Genomic DNA, 18,202 nt, shown 5'->3' with positions numbered 1-18,202 from the left:
AAAATAATCACCTCATTTGATAACAGTTTCTGACTCATCCGGCAACTATTTCTAACTCATCTAGAAACTGTTTCTCTGTTCTGTTCCCAGATAATGATAAAACGATGTGATCGGCTTTAAAAACTCTGTACCCCGGCTGTTCAGGGCCACACTCTTATCAAGAGTGTTGGTCCGATTGGTCTGCCACACTCTTATCAAGAGTGTTGGTCCCGATAGGTCAGCCTTGCCTCTTAGCGACACCAGCAACCAGTGCGCGGAGGTCCAGGTTCGAACCTGCAATAAACGACCCTTGCCGCTTGGCTTTGACTTACGACTCTGGTGGTCTTTTGTGGGAGGTTTCAGAACTTCGGGCATAACAACTGCAATTGGAAAACCTTGAATCTCTCACTAGCCAGAATGAGCTTAGAGAGGAAAAAAAATGGTCATTTAATAATTTGTATTCCTTTTAGACCTTGGGATAGAGCCTTTTTTGAGTATATCTGATACTGTGGCTTATTAATAAATAATGTGATCCCTACCTTGAAATGTTATCATTTACTAAAGAATGTAAGACATTTACATGAAATAAATAAATACAGTCTATAAGATGGCATAAAATTAAATGCTAAACTGGGAACAGGCTGTGTTATTTGGAAAGTCTTCCTGAAAGAGATGGGACTCTAGTTAATTCCTGAAGGATGAGCAGGAAATGGTATTATGGGCACAGGAACGATAAAGTGTAGGAAGAAGACTGTACATTTACAGGGCAGCTGAGCAGCCTGACTGAAGAAGTACAAAGGGAGGTACATTTGAATGGCTAAGTGAGCACATATTAAGGCCTTGTCCCCTAATAAGAAATAGAGAAATTCTCTACTTCTCCCAAATATCTTATATATACCTTTCAATTTTATGAAGTTAAAAATTCTAAACATTGGGTTAAATATTTTGCCAGAAGTCAAGTCTGACCTAGCCTCCTCCTTCACTATGTCCAAACTTATTAGACATTCTTTCCAGGGCAGATGGAGAATAGAGCTGGCTGGGACTGAGGGCAATAAATAATAAAACGTGGAGATGGTCCCAACATACATCAATTTGTATTCAATTTTCCATTATTTTTGGAACTTACTTTTTTAAAAAATAATAATAAGCAGTCAACAACTAAATTATAGCTTCGCCTGGGCAGCACAAAGTTTGAAGATTATTTTTTGGTGGCAAGGTCCAGTCCTGCTCGCTGTCCTCGGCTCTTAGAAACGTTCCTGCTCATTAACTTCAGGAAGACTTCCAGAAGTAAAGGCACATTGGAAAGTGTCTGAAAATAGTTTTTAAATCCAACTTCCCTGGCTTGACAGCGAGATGACCACACAGTCCGGTCACTGGGTCAAAAATCAATTACAAAAACAGAGGTGCTTTTCAGGTCTTTTATTTTTGCATTAGCCTTAGTAAAAAAAACAAACAAAAAACAAACAAAAGCCTCCAAAACCACAACCAAGAAGAAAGATAACCATTTAAAATACAGGAAATACAGTATGGGCTTTTTCTCTGGGCCGGATGGGTCGGCTGCCTTCCAGCCTCCTTGCGGATTCCCTGAAGTTGATGGTTTGCTCTGTCGCTCAAGCCCAAACCCCTGCCCCCGCGGAAACCCACGCTAGGCAATCCCCGAGCCAGGGCAGTGGGAGGACGCCCCCGTCCTAGTTGGGAGTGCTCGCCTTTCCTGCAGCGCACAGCGGCCCTTTCCCCACCCTCGCCAGGGCCCGCGAGCCCCACTCCCGAGTCTCCCGCAGGCCCCAGGCCAGGTGGGGACGATCCGGCCCTGCGCTCGCCCCGGCAGTTCCGCGTCTGCGCAGCGGGCGAGGGGCTGGAGCGGGGCCGGCCGGGGAGGTGCAGGATGCGCGGGAGCCAATGGGCAAGCTCGGGGGAGAGGGGCTGGCAGCCGCGGCGGGCCGGGCGCGCACTCTCGGGATGGAGGGCGAGCGCCTGGCATCTCCGGCGCGCTCCTCCGGCCTCCCGGCTGGGGGCGCCGGTGGGGAAAGCCCGGGGGTCGACGCCCCCCTCCTGGGCAGCAGCGGCTCCTCCACCCTGCTCCAGGCCGAGGTGCTGGATCTGGACGAGGACGAGGACGACCTGGAGGTGTTCAGTAAGGTGAGGGCGGCGGCGGCGGCGCGTCCCGGGAAAGTTCCAAGTCAACTCCAGGAGTTGTTACCGCGGTGTGGCGGCCGCCCCGGCGCGCTGGCGCGTCCCCGGCGGAGGCTCGGAGCTGCAGATGGGTGGGGTCTCCCCCGGCCGCCCAGCCCCGCCAGGCAGCTGGCTGCACCCGGGGCTGCGTCCGGGCCGGACCCCGAACCACAGCCGCTCCCTCCTCTGCACTTTGACCTTCGATTCGGCACGGCCTTGGCTTTGCCGCGTCTGCAAAGTTGTGATTTACACCCCCCCCCCGCCCCCCCTTTTTCTCTTTCCCTTTTCCTCTTTCCCTTTTCTTCTCTGACGCGGACACCTCATCCGGACGGTTTCCGAACCTGGGAGGCAGTGGCCCGAAAAGTGCCCCCGCCCTAGCAGCTTCTTTTCGGGCGCAACCAGCCCCGAACTCTGGGAGAGATTTCATCCTAGTCTAGAGAAATGATTCCTGATTTAGTGTTACTGATTGTGGGTCTCAGGCCGGGGTGACTGACACCCGAGGTGAGTCTCAAGCCCAGCGAGAAGAGGTGGCATGGGAATCCCCTCTTCAGAGAAAACGGTTCCTGGGTCCAACAGGAAGCTCCTCTGTTACGGAGTTGAGGATTTTTCGGCCAGCAACTGCTACCCAACCCACCGCCAGCCGCTTTCGTTTTTCCTTTCCCCGGGGAAATCTAGGACCAAAGGGCCCTCTTAACTTGTAGTATAGTTTCAGGGAAACTGATGGTTAGTGGTAGGCTTGTGGCGCTTGTAGACCGGTGGTTGTAATTTCTTTTAGGAAAAGAAAAATACCTTTCTTGCAGGGCTGTTAGAATGTCAACCCAGTTTCTTAACGTTGCCGCTGATAGAAGACTTGCGATGACAACAGTGTATTAACTGATAAGAAGTCTGTGCAGTACTTACATGTTAGTTACCTTGAGGTGTTAGGTAAAGCAGCATTCCTAACCACAGCTATATTCTGGGAGAGTGAACTCAAGTTACCAAGTTGAACAAACAGACTGTGGCCCCAGAGAGGGTTATGCAAAACTCCTTTCTCCCCTAAGGATTGAATGCAATGGTAGGCACGATTGTATTCTAGATGTTCAGAGAGTATCAGCTTTGTGCTCTTGAGAAAGTTAATTTGACCTTTCAATGTGTTTAAATCCTAAAGCATTGGAATTATTTTATGTTCACTTGTAAAAAAAAAATTAACACTGCCTTTTTATATTCCACACATACTGTATGTTCAGACCAAGGACAATTGGCCAGTGCTTTGCAATGCCTTCTAAGAAACTATGAGTCTAGGCGTATTGGTGTAGGGCTCTGCATTGTGAAACTTCCAGCATGGGGTAGGGAGAATGTTGGGAGTGGCAGTTGTGTATCACAATCATCTAGGATTGTTTTGTCCTGTGCTTTCTCTTTCCCCAGATTCTAAGTTTCCCAGCCCCTTCTTACAAATGCCCCCCTTTGTCAGAGGCAGATCTAAGGAGAAGCTGTTTGAAATTTAAACTTCAGATGTTCCTTTGCTTTAGGCCTCTGGAAATGTTGAAAGTTACTGAAAATTGTCGATGTTCTAGAAACCCAGAAACATTTCTAAGTTAGCATGTCTGGTAAATTGCCTAAAGCTATCTCAGAAGATCTCAGAAGAGATCTCAGAAGAAAGGAATCTAGATCTCGAAGGCTCCAAAGAGCTGTTGAGATTTCTTTTCTCTTTCTAGATGAACATTTGTTTTTCTTTCTAATTTTGTTCTGTAAGTTTTTTTTTATAAGGATGTAAGATTCAGCTCCATACACCTGGACCCGCCCTACTTGTTAGTGTATAACTACACGTGTAGACACTTAGAAAAAGTTAAGAACCACTTTTGTAGAAGCTGGCTGGCCGCATAGGTTAAGGTAAAGAAAGATATAATGTTTGTTAAAGTCTGAAAACAATACTTGGAAAAATTTTAAGTTTTAGCTACCTACTTGTATTTCATTTAGTTGAATTTTACAACCATTAACCACAGTTAGACAAGCAGATTTAACAAAGTCCTCTCCATTGGGCCTGTTGTCTCTACCACTCCCTTTTCGTAGCCTGCTCCTCTATAGAACTCTTCCACTGACCAGTTTACCCTAGGGTGCTTTCAACAATTACTTCTAAAGTATACTATCATTACCCTTTAGTACTTTGAGATCCACTACTTTCATATTTAGTGTTCGTTTCCCTTAGATTATTTGTGAATATGTGTCACACTCCCCTCCAGAAGTTTTTTAAAGAGTGGCGTCTTTGGCTTATTATTAATTCTTTTCTTCCCATGATGGAAGTGCATGCCAAATACATGTTAATTTTTTTGTGTGTAAGATACTGAGCTAAGTATTTGGAAAAAAGAAATACATGATGCAGTTCTTGCTGTCAGTCTTGGAGTCCAGGTGGAAGATGTGACAGAAGTTCTAAATGGCAACATAAATCAGCAGAGATGGAAAACAAAACAATGTATTGTTCTGAGTTTTCAAGTAATCCAGTGAGGAGAAAATGATACCAAATCTCAAGAGACCATAGGGAATGTAGACGATATTGACTTCAAAGAGTCAATATATATGTTGGAAGGTAGGGGAACATGACCAATGATTCAAAAACACAAAAAGGACAAACGTTATAATAATACTGTAATAATAGTGTTAGAGCTGAGCCAAAATGACCTGCAGCTTGCAAAAAAATTTAGAGAAAAGAGTCCAGTTTCTCTATTTTTTTTAAAAAAGTTATTTTTTAAAGAAATAACATATGAAAATAAAATATATAGCCTTTATTTTTATTAAATACTGTTATATGTAGAAGGAGTAACTGAAACATAGCAAAGGTAGCTAGGTCACAGTGAAACACTGAGGTACTTACCTGGTACTCAGTAAATGATAGATCTTGTTATTGGTCTTTCTAAAAGGTATTCGGGTCTACAAAATGAGATCTATTATCATCTAAGATAAACTGCCAATTTACAGATGGAATTATCCTCACCACTAGTCATCTTTGAGGGGACATGGATTGTAGGCTGGTGCACCACAACTAAAAAAGAAAAAAAAATAAATAAAAAATCCTTTTTAAATTTTATTATTTTTTCAAAAAAAAATTTAATGTTTATTTATTTTTGAGAGAGAGTGAGACAGAGTGTGAGCGGGGGAGGGCCAGAGAGAGAGCGAGACACAGAATCTGAAGCAGGCTCCAGGTTCTGAGCTGTCAGCACAGAGCCCAATGTAGGGCTCCAACCATGAACTGTGAGAACATGACCTGAGCCAAAGTCAGACGCAACCGACTGAGCCACCCAGGCGCCCCAAAAACTGTTTTTTTAATGTAATGGGCAAAAAGGAAGCTCTGGAAGGTATAGGTAGGCTTAATTTCAGTCTCCAGCAAAGCTATGAGAGCAATAGAACTTTTTAGTATTTTGTTTATAAACACTTTGAAAAGAGAGAGGTGATCTGGTTTTATAAGAAGCATAGAAAATTGTTTTTATGATAAATCAGAAATACGGCAATGAGCATGTTTATTTAAACAATGCTTTTGAAAGAATCACTCATTTTTGTGAAAAACGTTCTTTTTGAAAGAATAATAGAATATAGCTTTTGAGACAACCAGTTCCTATGTATATTGGAAATCTGTCAATCCCAACATAGTGATAGAGGGACATAATTATTCTATTCAACAATTCTGTCAGATACATAGAAGAAGATAATGGAAGTTTGGTTATTAATTCTTCATATTTGTTCCCTGAACTGTCTCTGTTCAGTTATGGCCCTGATAACAATCAGAATTCTCTACAGTGACTGAAATGAAGAATGTTTAACACAAGAACTACTTATAGAATTTGGGGCAGGGTTCAGGAACAAACGAAGGATACTGAGGTAGTTAGAAACTTGCTGAGGCCAAAAAAAAAAAAAAAAAAAAAAAAAAAAGTCCATTAGCACCTAGCATTTAATGGGAAGAGAACAGATACAGTGTTGCTGGAATCCGATGAAAGCTGGATCTGTAGAAAGGGGGCCACTTTCACAGGAGCTGTATTTACAGAGAGATGTAGCCAGAAGTGTGCCTCTGCCAGAAATGTGGTGCCAAAGGAAGGAAGAAATAGGCAGTATACTCCTTGAGTTCCTCTCCTCCTGCTATTGGATCTCCTGCTTGTAACCTTCCCTGGGCAAGCCACTCAGGTGATGTTATCTGTAGGGGTTGGCCTCCCAAGCAGAGTAGATAGATGGTGGGAGCTGGCAGATTGGGGGTGAAAATAAAGAATAACCAGCATAAGACATAGTACAAAAATGTGGCCAGTAGCTTTGGATAAAGATAGCCACATCTCTATCTCCTATCCTGTATGCATCCTATATGCTCTTCTGTGACCTGCCACCTTCCTATCGAGAGATGGGATCTCTGCCCCCTCCTTGAATCTGGGTGGGATTGCGACTGCCTGATCAATAAGGTGTGGTGGAGGCAATACTGTGCAGCCCCCAAGGCTAGATTCAAAAAGGCAGTGCAGGTTGTGCTTTATCCAGCGGGACACTGTGCTTTTTGGATCTGATATGTAAGAAATGTCTGTATTTGAAATCCTGGCTCCACGGCTTAATAGCTTTGTTTCCTTGGGCAAATTACTTAGCGTCTCAATGCCTCAGATTCTTCATCTGTAAAATGAGGACTGATAATAAATATGAGAATTAAATGAGTTACTATGTGTAAAGAATTTGTGAATAGTTCCTGCCTTTAGTCAGCACTGTTGACTCTTCAGCAGCTATGCACAGGCATCATAGGATTCTGTTGTCCAAAAAGAACTGCAATAATGGGCATATTCTATATCTGCCTGTCTAAATGTCGCAGCCACTAGCCACATGTGGCTTTTGAACACTTGACATGTGACTAGTACATCTAAGGAACTGACCTTTTAATTGTATTTAATTAAAAATAGAAGCTGTAAGGGCACTTGGGTGGCTCGGTTGGTTGAGTGTCCGACTTCAGCTCAGGTCATGATCTCGCAGGCTGTGAGTTGGAGCCCCGCATTGGGCTCTGTGCTGACAGCTCGGATTCTGTGTCTCCCTCTCTTTCTGCCCCTCCGCCACTCACACTCTGTCTGTCTCTCTCTCTCTCAAAAATAAACAAACATTAAAAAAAGTAAAAAAAATAAAATAAAAATAGAAGTTGTCGACTGTGGCTAGTGACTATCAGTTTGAGCAGAAGCCTAAACAGATCATTATTTTATTACTGGCTTACCTTATGGTTACTCAAGAAATGTGAATAAATGAGTGAGTAGTTCCCTTGGTGATGTGCACTGAAATATACAAAACAACACACATGTTGTACATACATATGCACACACATATGTGCATACATATGTGTGTAATGTGTGAATGTATGAATGTATATGTATGTATAGGTTATGTGTGTGCATATAGTGTGCAAGCATCCATGAATATATGTGAATATTTGTGTGTATATGTGTGTGTGCATTCTCAACTAACTCACTTAAAATCTAGAATGTAGGATTATAGGAGTCAGGTCATGTATTCTCCTTTCCCTGGCCTACATCCTGATCCTGCCTCAGTGGGTCTTACCATTTTGATGGTTAAAAAAAGAGGAACTCATAAAGCAAAGGAAAGTAGCACCGATCTAGGACATTTATACCTACTGCTACAGGTTCCACCATCTACCATCATAGCCTTCTTACATGTTAAGTACTCTTATATTCCTCCCAGAGGAGGAAGAATGGTGAGTGAAGTAGAAAGGAGCTAAAAAATCCTCAAGATCTGGGGAGCCTGGGTTGCTCAGTCATTTAAACATCCAACTTTGACTCAGGTCATGAGCTCATGGCTCATGAGTTCAAGCCCCGTGTTGGACTCTGTGCTGACAGCTCAGAGCCTGGAGCCTGCTTCAGATTCTGTGTCTCCCTCTCTTTCTGCCCCTTCCCCACTCATACTCCTTCTCTCTCTCTCTCTCTCTCTCTCTCTCTTTTTCTTTCTCTCTCTCTCAAAAATAAATAAACATTAAAAAAATCCTCAAATTCTCCTTATGTGTAAGCATATATGGTCAGCAATAGAATGTAAATAAATAAATAAATTTCGGAGTAAGTTTAGGGAGACCTTGAATGGGATCATTTTAGGTACAAACCTTCCTAGTGGTTTTCAGTGACTGAAAGAAAGATCAGTTTACACAAATGACATGATATTGAATCCAAACAGACACCATATTTTCAAGGTCGTAGGGAGTATTAGTTGTAGTCTGTAATCTGAATTGTCCATGCCACTTCTGAAGTTTCATTCCATTCTCTGTATTTTAAAGGGAAATCAATGTCTCTATCAGAAATTGGCAGAGGGATATATTATCTCATCCAGATGCCAGTGCCATGTTATTGATTCTTTGGAATGCTGTATTGAGACTGAGCCTGAGATCTTGTTTGAGCTGTTAGCAGACAGAGGGCTTGGATCCATCTACACTGTCTTACACTAGCATGAGCATTGGGGAAGGCTGCCCCAGCAAGTCTTGCCACACATGTGCCATTGTGAAGGAGAATAAACAAAGGGGTTTCACTGATGCTGTGTTTTGACATATGAAGAAAGGCTGAGGAAGAACAAAAAGTAGTTTAGCTTGGAAAAGACTTCGGTTAATTCTTTACGAAGAGTTGTTATGATCTAGGTTGGTTAGATGATTGTAGTTTTGAAGGGTGAAACTAGAACTGCTAGGTCAAAAATATGAGGAGACAAGTTTTAGGTTCATTTATGGATGAATTTTCTTTTTTTAATGTTTATTATTTTGTGAGAGGGAGAGTACGAGCGAGCAAGTAGGGGAGGGGCAGAGAGGGGGCGGAGAGAGAGAATCCCAAGTAGGCTCTGCACAGACAGCAGAGAGCCTGATGCAGGGTTCAAACTCCAGACCCTTGAGATTATGACCTGAGCCGAAGTTGGATGCTTATCCAACTGAGCCACCTCGGCACTCCAATAGAAGGATTTTCTAATTGAAGTCTCCAAAATTAAAAGGGATGACTCAGCATGGTTGTGAATTCTGCCACTAAAAAAGTTTTAGCACAAGCTGGATGACTAACTGTCCCAGAGGAGAGGAGGGTGTGACCATCGGACCATCCCTTTCCACTATTAAGAGGCTGTTACAAATGGAATTTTAACTTACTAAATTCAATGGCAAGAGCAGTGGAAAGTCTTAATTAGATGATCCTACTCCTCTCTTCAACCTAATTCCCAAATCAAACTATGTTCTGCCACTACCTAGTTTTTATATCTCTCTTCCCACATTGGTTATTGTTTCCATTTAATTCTCTGCTGGTGATGTGACAATTTCTTAAATAGCCCAGATAAAATACTTAGCATTACCTTCTACTTACCCTTTCATTCATTCTCCATGTCCCGGCGTGTAAAAAGTCCCCATCAGTTTTATCTTCTTGGTATCTCTGGAATCAGTGCCTTCTTTCTGTTCCCATTGCTACAAGCAGAGTTGTTCTACAGCTACTTCTGAGAACTGCTGAGATAGTTTCATAGTCTGAGTCTTCTCATCTTCTGCCTCTAGTCTATCCCACATGCTCACAAGTATGCTGATGTTTCCAGAGCACACATTTTGCCACTCGAGGGGCTTGATCAGGCTGCACGCTGGCTCTCCTGCCTCCAGATTGTGTCCTCTACAGCCTTACTACTCAAGTGTCTATGAATCTATCACATCACCTGGGCGCTCCTTAGAAATGCAGTCATAGGGGCGCCTGGGTGGCGCAGTCGGTTAAGCGTCCGACTTCAGCCAGGTCACGATCTCGCGGTCTGTGAGTTCGAGCCCCGCGTCAGGCTCTGGGCTGATGGCTCGGAGCCTGGAGCCTGTTTCCGATTCTGTGTCTCCCTCTCTCTCTGCCCCTCCCCCGTTCATGCTCTGTCTCTCTCTGTCCCCAAAATAAATAAAAAAACGTTGAAAAAAAATTAAAAAAAAAAAAAAAAAAAAAAAAAAAAAAAAAAAAAAGAAATGCAGTCATAGAACCCACTTTCCAGGCCAAATGAATCAATCTATAGGTTTCCAGGACTCCCCAGTGATTTGTTTGCACCTTACAATTTGAAAAGTACTGATCTAGAAGCACTGATGTAGGTTGTTTCACTTTGTTTCACAAATTCCTTTGTGTTTTTTATGGCCTAATGTGAAGTTTTCTCTTACCTAAGAGTTTCTTCATTCTTCAGCTAGAATTAATTTCTTCACTGTGTGCTTCCCATAATACTGTTTTCAATCTCGTAATACTACATTGTCTTATGAAGAGGTATTTATTTCTTATCTATAAAATTTTGATTGCTTGTTTGTCTCCAATAGATTACAATTCTTGATGGTAAGGGAATAAGAACTTTAAATATTTATGGGATAAATATGTTAATGAATAATATGGCCTGTGACTTTTTTCCCCCTGTGTATAGACCCAGTTATTACAGTAATTTGCCAATGATTTGTTTTCAGTAAATTCAGTTTGTATTGTGTTGGTCTTTCCTATCAGGATACTAAACCAAATAGAATTAAAACAAATTGGTCTTAATAAATGGTCAGTAAATATTATTGCTGGATGACACAGAGCTATGTTAAGTGTCACTCCTGGACAAAATATCCTGTTTGGATTGTATTAGAAGAAATAAACACAAAGCAAACAAAACAAAACCAAAAACCCAAGGGAATCATTTAGGAACCTTCTTTCACCTGGAAAAATAATTTTTTTTTAAAGCCAGTAGCACCTATCTCAATCAGGAAGCTCAGTTGCAAGCAATGGAAACTAATTATGGCAGGAAAGGAATGAAATGGTGAATATTAGCTGGCTCAGAGTAGATTTGAAGGCTGGAAATGCAGGTGCAGAAAGGGATAGGCACCAGCAGAAACTATAGTCAATGTTATATTTGGAAAAGGGACTGGATGTTGTATAGCCAAAAAATAAAAATCCATGGGAACCTTTAGCAAAGGTTTTTATGCAGACAACAGTATTTATTTATTGGTCCATGACAATGGGGAGTATTATTAAAAATATTTTTGGAAAATGATTTCAAAAGTCTCCAGATTTGAATAGAATATACTATAAAAAGTATACTTTATTGAGTTCTTATTTTTAAAGGTTTTTATACTTTTTAAGTAATCTCTACACCTAATGTGGGGCTCGATCATGACCCTGAGATCAGGAGTCCCATGCCTTTCCAGCCAGCCTGGCGCCCCTACTGTATTGAGTTTTAAAGGTGGAATTTTATTTCTGTATCCTTGAGGTTCTGAGAGGATATTCTAGTATAACTCTGCACTGATAACCTGCTACAGTTTTACAAATGAGTGTGATCAAAAAAACCAGATTCAATAGCTTTCGGTTGTAGTGTTCAAAATTTATTTTATTCTTGTATTTATTTGTATCCCACACTTTCCAAAAAGGACAGAAGAGGCTGTAATAAGACTAATTGTGAAGTTAAAATAAACTTTTACAGTTACTCACTTTAGGAATGCATGTTAAAGTTTTCTCAATAAACAAGTGAAAATTTATATGCTTGAAAGATTTTCTGATTTAAATGGAATATTGTAGTAGCTCTGGAACTGCATATACCAATCATGCTGGGTAACACAATGTTGATACCTATAGTGCTAATAAAAAAGGATAGAGTCAGGAAATCAAATTTATTAGCAAATACTGATGTAAAAAAATCAGTAAAATGCACTTATGATAAAACAGAAGGTTAAATCAGTAGTTTTAAAATTCAAAACTGAAATAATTATATATTTATATATAATGCACATATGTATGTATAATTATATATATATATACAAGTGTGTATGTGTATGCACATATGTTTGTTTTACTTTGAGAAATGCTTTGGTATAACATACTCTTTGTGATTGTTTTTAAACTAACTTCAGTGAGGTATAATTTATATACTATAAACTTCATCCAGAGGTGAATGATTTTTTTTAATTAAATTTAATGAGTTGTACAATCATCACTGCAAACCGGTTTTAGACCACTTTTATATTCCCCCGCCACCACCAAATCCATCACATCATTTACAATTAATCTCTGTTTTTACTCCCAGTCATAGACAAGCATTAATCTACTATTTTCTGTCTCTACAGATTTGCCTTTTCAGGAAATTTCATATAAATTGAATCAGGCAATATGTGGTCTTTTGTCTCTGTTCTCTTTCATTTAGCATAATACTTTTAGGTTCATTTTCTTGTAATTTTATTATTTTTTAGTCATGGCTTTAATTTTTTGGTATAAGAAATAAAATTTCCATTTTAAAATGAAAAAGGTTAGGGGTGCCTGGGTGGCTCAGTCGGTTGAGCATCTGACTTCGGCTCAGGTCATGATCTCACAGTTCGTGAGTTCAAGTCCCGCTTCAGGCTCTGTGCTGATGGCTTGGAGCTTGGAGCCTGGAGCCTGCTTCAGATTCTGTGTCTCCCTCTCTCTCTCCCCCTCCCCCACTCGCACTCTGTCTCTCTCTGTCTCAAAAATAAAGTAAACATTTAAAAAAAATGAAAAAGGTTAATCATTTACAATAAAACATTAGAAAGAGAAATTCTACTTAATATTGAAAGCCTTATTATGTGTGATCAAAAGCAAATGGCAAACTCTTGGTATAGGAATCTTCAAAATTGAGGGAAAAAAAATCCCTAATTTGTTCTTTGGTACTAACTCTGAGAAAGTTAAACGTGTGTATGTACATACATACATATATGCATACATACATAAATGCATTTTTATATATTTAATTGAACACTGAATGATTATTTTCATCAACTTTCACTAGTTATGCTGTAGTACAGGCCACAAGATCTCAGTGGCTTGCTTATAATAAAAGCTTATTTCTTTCTCGTAAACCTGTCAACTGTAACTGAACTGTGAGTCTGTTCCAAGTTTTGAGTCTGTTACACATGTCTTCTTCATTTAGGGATCAAGACTGAAGGAGAGACTCCTAACTGGGACATGACATTCCTCTGGCAGAGGGAAAAGAATATGAGTGCTGGTGGAAATAGGCAATGGCTTTCAAATCTGCCCAGATATATACCATTATCCAAATAAGTCACTGATCAAATCCATTGCGGTGGGAAACTAATCCTTCCATAGGAGGTGCTGAAAGTCACCTGGCAGTTGACTAGGAGATATAATCCTCTCATAGGAAGACAGAGGGTCACTGGGAACAATCATATCATCTCCCACAATGACAAAGTTATAGGCAAACGGCATGTTGGACCTCTCGGAATAAGTAAAACCATTTTTTTTCTATAGGTATTAAATACAAAAAAGGAAATTGTCCACTAGGTAAGAAATTATCCAGTCATTAGTCCAATCAGCTAATGCTTATGATAGTCTCAAGCCCATATGGATCCTTAAAAACCTCTAGTTGTACAACAGATTTCTTGCTTTTGGACAATGAATATGGAACATTCATTTATCGTGGAGTTCTCCCATCTTGTTTTTCAAGACCTATAGAATGAGGATGTGAATACTTAATAATTCTGAGGCAGTTCATGTTAAAATGAGTTTTGTTGTTTATACCTTCAAAGCTATTTGCTTTGTTGCAGCCATTTGCCACCTTTCTGGTCCTCCCGCATTCTGAGTTCTTTCCTGTCATAGACTTCATTGGTTTTCCAGACCAGAATCCGTTTCCCTCAGTGTTTTTCATGATTGGCTCCTTTTCAACATTACCTCCTTAAAGACACTTCCCCTTATAGCTCTGTCAAGAGCATCCCCCTTGCTCCCTACCTTTAACTCCTTAACCCCAGCAACCCACCCTACTTTTTTTGGGGAATTTACTCCCTTGTTTATCAATACCTACTCATATCTGGATTTTCTTGTTTTTTCTCTATCTTTACTTATTATCTCCAACCCTCCCACTTAACTAAAGTGTACACTTCATAAGAGCCTCAGAAGCATGCCAGTCTTGGCTGCTGTTACAGCCCCAATCCAGTGCCTGACACATGCTTGACATTCAGTGAACATTTGTAGAATGAAGTAAAGCTGCTATACTGGGTGCTTTTTGTGTGCGCACATGTGCTGGAAGTGATGGTTGAGCCTTGGCTCTGCCAGTTGAGATCAGAGATTTATTATCATCCATTGTGGTTGATAAACTTATGATTTATAAAATGCAGATGATGATAATTGCACTGACTTCCATCATGTTATTGAGATGATGAAATGAAATAGAGTAAGTATATGGTGGAAAGGCACAGTCGCTGTCCTGTATTTGCTATTTAGAAAATTTCAGTATTTGCTATTATGGTATATAAATATAAGATTAATGTTTTTAAGTTTTATAAGCATCTGTTTTGCACTTGTAATGAGATCTTCAGAGACTCACACACGTATTTGTTCCTGTACATTTTTTAGTTACTATTGAGAGTGCTACTGGAATTCTGGTATTGTCTTTTTTTTTTTAATTCTTTTTTTCTTAATGTTTTTATTTATTTTTGAGACAGAGAGAGACAGAGCATGAACAGGGGAGGGGCAGAGAGAGAGGGAGACACAGAATCTGAAGCAGGTTCCAGGCTCCGAGCTATTAGCACAGAGCCCGATGCAGCGCTCAAACTCAAAAAGACTGTGAGATCATGACCTGAGCCGAAGTCAGACGCTCAACTGACTGAGCCACCCAGGCGCCCCTGGTATTGTCTTTTAAATGCTTTATTACAGGCTTACTCATTTTATTGCTCTTTTCTTTACTGCAGGCTTTGCAAATACGGCATTTTTTACAAATTGAAGGTTTGCGGTAACCCTGTGTCAAGCAAATCTGTTGGCACCATTTCCCAACGGTATTTGCTCACTTTGTGTCTCTGTGTCACATTTTGGAAATTCTTGCAACATTTCAGTTTTTAGCTATTATTATATTTGTTAATGGTGACTGTGATCGGTGATGTTTGATGTTGTTATTGTCATTTTTTGTGGGGTGCCACAAACTGCAACCATATGAGACGGCAAACTTAATACATAAATGTTGTGTGTGTTCTGGCTCCTCCACTGACGAGTCATTACCCTGTTGCTGTCCCCTCTCCTTGAGCTTCCCTATTTCCTGAGGCACAACAATATTGAAATTAGGCCAATTAATAACCCTACAGTAGCCTCTAAGTGTTCAAGTGAAAGGAAGAGGCACATGTCTCTCGCTTTAAATGAAAAGCTAGAAATGATTAAGCTTAGCGAGGAAGGCATGTTGAAAGTCGAGATATTCCAAAAGCTTTGCCTCTTGCACCAAATGGCCAAGTTGTGAATGCAAAGGAAAAGTTCTTGGAGCAAATTAAAAGTGCTACTCCAGTGATCACACTAATGATAAGAAAATGAAACATCTTTATTACTCATATGGAGAAAGTTTCAGTGGTCTGGACAGAAGATCAAACCAGCCACAATATTTCCTTAAGCCAAATCCTAATCCAGAGCAAAGCTTTAACGCTCTTCAACTCTGTGAAGACTGAGAGAGATGAGGAAGCTACAGAAGAAAAGTTTGAAGCCAGCAGAGATAAGTTCATGAGGTTTAAGGAAATAACCCATCTCCATAACATCAAAGTCAAGGTGAAGCAACAAGTGCTGATGTAGAAGCTGCAGCAAAGTATCCAGAAAGTCTAGTAAAGATAATTAATGAAGGTGGCTATATTAAACAACATATTTTCAATGTAGAACAAACAAGTTTCTATTGGAAGAAGATGCCATGTACAACTTTCATAGCTATAGACAGGAGAAGTCAATGCCAGGCTTTACAGCTTCAAAAGACAGGCTGACTCTTGTTAGGGGCTAGTGCTGCTGGTGACTTTAAGTTGAAGCCAGTGCTCATTGACTATTCTGAAAATCCTAGAGCCCTTAAGAATTATAAATCTACTCTGTGCTCGATAAATGGAACAATAAAGCCTGGATGATAGCATATCTGTTTACAACCTGGTTTACAGAATATTTTAAGTCCACAGTTGAGACCTCCTGCTCAGGATAAAAAAAAAAAAAAAAAAAAAAAAGAGTCTTTTCAAAATATCGCTGCTCATTGACAATGCACCTGGTCACCCAAGATCTCTGATGGAGATGGACAATGAGATTAATATTTTCACGCCTGTTAACACAACATCCATTCCGCAGCCCATGGATCAAGGAGTAATTTCAACTCCTTAAGTCTTACCATTTAAGAAATATGATTCATAAGGCCATAGCTGCCATAGTGATTTTTCTGATGGATCTGATGGCAAAGTAAATTGAAAACCTTCTGGGAACGATTCACCATTCTAGATGCCATTAAGAACACTTGTATTCATGGGAAGAGGTCATGATATCAACATGAGCAGGAGTTTGGAAGAAGCAGATTCCAGCCCTCCTGGATGACTGGGAGGGGCTCAGGACTTCAGTGGAGGAAGTAACTGCAGGTGTGGTGGAAATAGCAAGAGAACTAGAAGTGAAGCCTGAATATGTGACTGAATGGCTGCAATCTCATGATAAAACTTTCACAGATGAGGAGCTGCTTCTTATGGAAGAGCAAAGAAAGTGGTTTCTTGAGATGGAAACTACTCCTGCTGAAGATGCTGCGAAGATTGTTGAAATGATAGCAAAGTATTCAGGATATGACTCAACTTAGTAAATAAAGCAGCAGCAGGGTTTAAGAAGACTGACTCCCATTTCAAAAGAAGTTCTACTGTGGGTAAAATGCTATCAAACAGCATCCCATGCTAAGAAGAAATCGCTCATGAAAGGAAGATCCAGTTGATGAGGCAAACTTCACTGTTGTCTTATTTTATGAAATTGCTGCAGCCACCCCAACCTTCAGCAGCCACCCTGATAGGTCAGCAGCCATCAACATCAAGGCAAGGCTCTCCACCATCAAAAAGATTATAATTCACTAAAAGCTCTGATGATGGTTAACATTTTTTAGCAAGGAAGGGTTTTGTAATTAAAGTATGTACTGTACATTTTCTAGACATAATGCTATTGCACACTTAAACTACAGTTTCGTGTAAACATAGCTTTTATATGCTCTGGGAACCACAAAATTCATTTGACTCACTTTATTGCAATATTCCCTTTATTGTGGTTGCCTGGAACTGAAACCTCAATATCTCTGAAGTGTGCCTGTGTGTGTATAGCTCCCCGTTTGAGTAATTCATGATAAATAGTATTAGTCATGTTATTTCAGGGGATAAGAATATTCTTGGTACAGGTGTTTTAACTGTCTACTAGTTTTCTTGATACATTATAAGCATAGATTAAGTCTCTTCAGGAATTCCCTTAAGGTTGTTGGTGTGGCTAGGTAACAAGGCAACTCAGCCTTTTCTCTGGAAACTATTTATAAAGATGGAGCTTTGGTGTAGGGGAGTAGTTTTAATTTAGTGTATGCCACAATCTGTCCTGGTCATGCCTGTGAAGTGTACAGTCATTTGGTAATGCTGTACCTTTTTTTTTTTTTTAATTACATTCCTGAGTTGAATCTGCAGTGTTGTCTGCCCATAAGACATATTTTCAACTTCTTCAAGGAATTCTGGTTAGAATAATTCTTTTTCCTGGCTTGCTCCACTTCTGCTTAGTCATCACTGAATCTATAATAGGTAGTTGGCTGATACTGTGTTTAGTATGTTATCCAGTACCCCAGACTTATTTTAAGACAAGTTTAGGAGACCTTTGTCATTTGTGGATTTAATATTAGTGGCTTTAAATGGCTTCAGCATGCAGTAATATGACATATTGTTAAGGCACACATACAGGTACACCAGTGGTTTGGAGGACACACGTAGTGAGGGAGCCTCACCTTTCAGCCTTAACATCTTACGTGTTATTTATTTGTCCTTGCTTATATATGCAGTATTCTTTATGAGGTGAGTAAAGACAGTAAGTTTGTGTGTGTGTGTGTGTGTGTGTGTGTGTGTGTGTGTCTGAGTGTAAAGAATATACCTTATTTTATTTGGACACACCTTTTATAACTTTTTAAATGAATTTTATTATGGAGTATTTTCATGCATGCAAAAATATATACAGCTCTTCTTCATTTACGTTGGTGTTTCATCCTGGCAAACCCATCGTAAATTGAAAGTAGTATAAGTTAAAAATGTATTTAATACACCTAACCTACCAAACATCATAGCTAGCCTACCTTACCTTAAACATGCTCAGAATATTTA

The 18,202-nt window shown here is 40.2% G+C and overlaps 1 protein-coding gene across 5 annotated transcripts in view; it reads left to right on the top strand.

Moving 5' to 3' along the window:
• The first annotated feature begins 1,920 nt into the window (after nt 1-1,920).
• SNX7 (sorting nexin 7) overlaps nt 1,921-18,202 on the top strand; it is a 131,704-nt gene continuing 115,422 nt past the window's right edge. For 4 of the 5 annotated variants that reach the window (XM_058716461.1, XM_058716458.1, XM_058716459.1 and 1 more), the window contains exon 1: nt 1,921-2,118. In XM_058716461.1, the coding sequence (XP_058572444.1) occupies nt 1,939-2,118 (180 nt within the window). In that variant the 5' untranslated portion in view covers nt 1,921-1,938. Of the gene's footprint in view, nt 2,119-2,529; nt 2,653-18,202 lie in introns of those variants that run through there. The other variant, XM_058716462.1, reaches the window with a different exon arrangement.

The sequence above is a fragment of the Neofelis nebulosa genome, chromosome 2, assembly GCF_028018385.1.
Source record: "Neofelis nebulosa isolate mNeoNeb1 chromosome 2, mNeoNeb1.pri, whole genome shotgun sequence".
NCBI classification, from domain to species: Eukaryota; Metazoa; Chordata; class Mammalia; order Carnivora; family Felidae; genus Neofelis; species Neofelis nebulosa.
Note: the sequence above shows the minus strand (reverse complement) of the source record. Positions and strands in the feature narration are given on the sequence as shown.